Source organism: Dendrobium catenatum, unplaced genomic scaffold (assembly GCF_001605985.2).
Source record: "Dendrobium catenatum unplaced genomic scaffold, ASM160598v2 fragScaff_scaffold_853, whole genome shotgun sequence".
Classification (NCBI taxonomy): domain Eukaryota; kingdom Viridiplantae; phylum Streptophyta; class Magnoliopsida; order Asparagales; family Orchidaceae; genus Dendrobium; species Dendrobium catenatum.
In genome coordinates this window covers 1,986,790-1,991,738 of record NW_021319315.1, presented here as the reverse complement: position 1 = coordinate 1,991,738, position 4,949 = coordinate 1,986,790, and the positions used below count along the sequence as shown (strand labels likewise).

Sequence of the window (4,949 nt, the reverse complement as noted above, 5' to 3'; positions counted from 1 at the left end):
GATCCATCTCACCGACTTACTTGCCTCTCCATCTCAAAAACACTAGCAACAAAATGCTTTTCACATGCTCAATATTGCCATCTTCTAAGTTCAAAAATTGCCTACCCTTCATGAAACATATCTACTAAATTGATTCAAAAGGGCTTCGCAATAAATGTCTATCAATAAAAAAGTGTATATTAATAAAAGATTAAAAAAAAAAACATAGAATAACATTTGCTCTTTATCACTAAAACACAGATTTTATTTGAGGAAGTTTTTTTTTGTTTTCTAAAATAAATTTTAATAAAAAATTTCGTGAAATAAAAATTTTGTAGTATTTTAGAAAGCAACAATAATACTATCCTAAACTAAATCTTTGTTTAGGACGATTTTTTTCGTCCCTCAGCCTAAGCCTCAGCACGTTCAAGAACAGAAGAGAGGCACGAGTTTCTCGTGCTCATTCATTGATTTATTCGAATTCAGACCTCTTAATAGAGAGATTAAACTCCTAAATCAATATAGATTAAGGTGGCTGAACACTCCTCGATCTGCTATAAATGGCGCCTAAAACTTCTGCAAGCCACACGACCTCCGCCGAGATCCTTCTCGTTCTATCTCTTTAGCCTATCTTCGCTCCCATCCATTCCCCCGTTCTAGCAAGATGATTATCAGTCACATAGTTAAAGATGTTTTGTCTGCCGGAAAAAAGAAGGTGAAAGCCAGTATTGTTATCATGGACAAGAACGTGCTCTCCCTGAACGACTTCAACGCCTCTATTCTCAACCAAATTCAGGACTTTGTCGGCCAGAGTGTCGAGCTCCGCCTCATCAGCGCCACCGTCGGCGATCCCAGTTCGTTCTCCGTTCCCTTTCCTCACTGAACTATAGAGAACAATATGCTTGCCATCTTCTTTTAATAAAGAGATTTTTAACAACTATTTTAACATAATAATATGAACACTGTGAGCAGATAAAGGGAACAGAGGAGTGGTAGGGGAGCCGGCGAACCTGGAGAGGCCTCCGCTTTCCTTCATCCCGAAACTCATCGCCGGCGAGACTTTATATGAAGCGCACTTCATCGTTGACGAAAGCTTGGGAATCCCCGGCGCCATCATCGTCAAAAACCGCCACTTGGCCGAGTTTTATCTCAAATCCATCACTATTGATGACTTCCCCGGGAAAGGTCGAATTCACTTTGACTGCAACTCCTGGGTTTATAACGCTAATAAGTATGACTATGACCGCATCTTCTTCGCCAACGACGTAAGTTGCTCTCTGAGAGAAATTTCGTCGAATACCTTGGGTGCGAAGTATCAAGAAACTAAATTGGAGTTTTGCAGACTTACTTGCCGGAACACACGCCAGGGCCACTCAAGGGGTACAGGGAGGACGAGCTGCGGAATCTTAGAGGAGATAACGTGAACCGAGAGCTGGAGGAATGGGATCGCGTGTATGGCTATGCCTATTACAACGATCTCGGCGCCCCGGACCTCAGTCCGAGCTTGGCCCGCCCAATACTCGGTGGCAATTCCCAGTTCCCTTACCCTCGCCGCGGAAAGACCGGCCGCCCGCCGGCCAGAACCGGTAAGTAATGAATTCACTCACACTACACTGTTAAAAATCCGACCTTTTGGTGCTAAATTTTGTGCTGGTTTGCTGTTGCAGATCGGAATTCGGAGAGCAGGCTTTTCGCTCTTGATCTGAACATCTACGTGCCTCGCGATGAGAAATTCGGGCACTTGAAGTTTGCGGATTTCTTGGGCTACGGCCTCAAGGCAATCACCAAGGACCTGTTGCCACTCGTCCAATCCATTGTCGACTTCACGCCCAAGGAATTCGACTCCTTGAAGGAAGTTTTTGATCTCTATGAGGGCGGCTTTCCTCTGCCGGACATTCCGCTGGTTCGAAAGTTCATTCAGTCCATGCCCTTTGAGCTCTTCAAGACCTTCATCACTCCGGGCCATAACCAGCGCGGCGTACTCAAGTTTCCGTTGCCGCATATCCTTCAAAGTAAGAATTTTTTCTTTCCCCCTTTCTTCCGCTCACTATGTTTACATATATTAAGATTTAATTTTAGTTTCTGATAAGAGTTTTGAGATTTATTTTGATCTAATTTTTTTCCAGCGATGAATTTGATCCATGGATATTGAAAAATAGTCTAGACAGACAAATATTATTACAGCCATGATGGATCAAACTTTTATTGTTTAATTCATTTTTATTTTTTTCATAATTTTTGCTCTACATTAACAGTTGCTCCAGATGGTCTGATTTGAGAATACTACTAATTTCATTCATAATAATTAGTAGTGTTTCCTTAACATAAATCGTTATTTCAGAGGATAAATGGGCATGGAGATCCGACGAAGAATTCGCAAGAGAAACACTGGCCGGCGTCAACCCTATCATGATTCAACTACTGAAGGTACTCTTCTCCTCCTCTCTTCATCGCTTAAAACCAATCATTTAATAACACAAATTAACTTGGCATGTTATTAATTATCTCAAAGGAATTTCCACCAAAGAGCAGTCTTGATCCCTCCCTCTACGGCAACCAGAACAGCACCTTCAAAGAACAAGACATCCAAGACAACCTTGACGGCTACTCTGTTTATGAAGTAATTCTAACTTAATCTCGACTATTTGCTCTTTCCATGGCTGTCAAAAAGAAACCATTTTGTCATGTTTGATCGTGTTTATCGCAGTAATTAAATACTCCAAAGGATTATGTAATTTAGTCACAGTGCTTTCCATCTTTTCACTTCTCAGGCGCTTCAATTGAAGAAACTCCTCATCATTGACCACCATGATGCAATCATGCCATATTTGAGACGCATCAACAGCACAGACAACAAAATCTACGCCTCCCGTACTCTGTTCTTCCTCAAAAAAGATGGCACTTTGAAGCCGCTGGCTATCGAGCTCAGCCTTCCCCATCCAGGCGGCGACAATCTCGGCGCCGTCAGCACGGTTTACAAACCGGCCAGTGTAGGCGTGGAGAGCACCATCTGGTTACTTGCTAAATCCTATGCCCTTGTCAACGACTCCGGCGTCCACCAACTTATCAGTCACTGGTAAGCAATTTTAACCGATTTCCGTTCGTTTATCTGGATATTTACCACCGGCCATGGCCGATCAGGTTGCGTACTCATGCGGTGATCGAGCCTTTTGTCATTGCGACCAACCGGCAACTAAGTGCGCTGCATCCAATCAACAAGCTCTTGGCGCCTCACTACCGCGATACAATGAACATAAACGCTCAGGCTCGCCATACACTGATCAGTGCCGGTGGTTTGCTCGAGTTCACCGTCTTCCCCAGCAAGTATGCTCTGGAGATGTCTGCAGTTGTTTACAAAAGCTGGAATTTTCTTGACCAGGCCCTTCCAGCTGATCTTCTCAAGCGGTATGTATACAATGCGACAGTTTTATACCTGGATTATTTACAAAGCTAACGCCTTTTTATCATATATGTATACAGTGGAATGGCCGAAATAGACCGATCATCCCCGCACAACCTCCGCCTTCTCATCCCCGACTACCCCTACGCCGTCGACGGCCTCGCCATCTGGTTCGCCATCGAAGGCTGGGTCCGCGAATACACCGCCATCTATTACCCCAACGACTCAGCCGTTCAACAAGACGGTGAACTCCAATCCTGGTGGACGGAGGTCCGGGAAGTCGGACATGGGGACCTCAAAGACCAGCCATGGTGGCCCAGTCTCTCCACCCTGGAAGATCTCATACAATCCTGCACCACCATCATCTGGATCGCATCCGCCATGCACGCCGCCGTCAACTTCGGCCAATACCCTTACGCCGGCTACCTCCCGAACCGCCCCACCGCCAGCCGCCGGTTCATGCCCCAACCCGGCACTGCCGAATACGAGGAACTGGAGAAGAACCCGGAGAAGGCGCTCTTGAAGACCATAACAAACCAGGTGCAGACGATTATCGGCATATCGTTGATCGAAGTTCTGTCTAATCACGCGAGCGATGAGCTCTATTTGGGTCAAAGGGCGAGTGCAGAGTGGGCCAGCGACAACCGAGTCATTCAAGCATTTAACCGGTTCGGTTCGAAGTTGAAGGAGATCGAGAAGAATATCAGTAACTTGAACCATGACCCGAGTTTGAAGAACCGGTGCGGACCGGCTCAGGTTCCTTACTATCTGCTGTCGCCTTACAGTGAAGGTGGGATCACCGCAAAGGGTATTCCGAATAGCATTTCAATCTGAGCCTAAGCTATCTTATATAGGTTGTTATGGAAGTAGAAATAAATGTTGAATAATGTTTTTCTCTGTAAGGTGTTGCCTTGGGAAAATTATTGTGTCCGTTGTCCGGATTCGTCCGGACACCAATCCAAACACGCCACATCAGTAAAATACATCGGGGCCCGATGTATTTGAGTGACGTGGCCCATCCGGATTGGTTGTCCGGATGTCAGGTGACCGGATGCAATAATTCGCCGTTGCGGTGAGGAAACTATGTTGCTTTCTGTATTTCTACTGAAGGTGGTGTGTTATGGTCGAGCCATAATGGCCGATGAAATAAATGCTGCTTTTATTTATGTTATGGTTTGTGATGCTGGGAGAAATTATTCTGTGTGGTCGGACTTAATCAGTAAGCGCCACGTTATTTTTTTCATGTGTACATGTGTTCAGTATCGCTGTTTACCGGACGATGTGATGTATCTTGATTCGCTTCTGAACCATCCGGTGATCGCACAGAATAATTTCTTGATGAAGAGCTAGCAGTGGAGAGAGGAGGCAGCTTTTTCTTTAAATTTTTTTAAGATTGTTTGATTAGTTGTAAATTAAATAATTATGCATGCGCCCATCATTTAATGGTTGTGGGGTCAATGACGAAAAATTATTAGGTGCGGAGTGCAGACGGGGAGAGCACCGTCTGCACAGACACAGGGTACCAAGCGATACCTAGTGGTACCCAGCGGTACCGAACGGTACCTAGCTG

The 4,949-nt window shown here is 45.1% G+C and overlaps 1 protein-coding gene across 1 annotated transcript; it reads left to right on the top strand.

Moving 5' to 3' along the window:
* The first annotated feature begins 554 nt into the window (after positions 1-554).
* Positions 555-4,545, top strand: LOC110108011 (probable linoleate 9S-lipoxygenase 5). The gene is made up of 9 exons (XM_020838492.2): positions 555-833; positions 952-1,244; positions 1,322-1,565; positions 1,647-1,991; positions 2,321-2,406; positions 2,492-2,599; positions 2,751-3,055; positions 3,121-3,384; positions 3,460-4,545. The coding sequence occupies exons 1-9, from the start codon at positions 644-646 to the stop codon at positions 4,211-4,213; spliced, it is 2,589 nt and encodes an 862-aa protein (XP_020694151.1). The 5' UTR covers positions 555-643; the 3' UTR covers positions 4,214-4,545.
* The last annotated feature ends 404 nt before the right edge of the window (positions 4,546-4,949 follow it).

Coding starts and splice junctions, on each gene's coding strand:
- LOC110108011 (XM_020838492.2), top strand. CDS start 644: ATGATTATCAGTCACATAGTTAAAGATGTTTTGTCTGCCGGAAAAAAG. Junction 2,407..2,491: donor TCATGATTCAACTACTGAAG/GTACTCTTCTCC, acceptor ATTATCTCAAAG/GAATTTCCACCAAAGAGCAG. Junction 2,600..2,750: donor ACGGCTACTCTGTTTATGAA/GTAATTCTAACT, acceptor TTCACTTCTCAG/GCGCTTCAATTGAAGAAACT.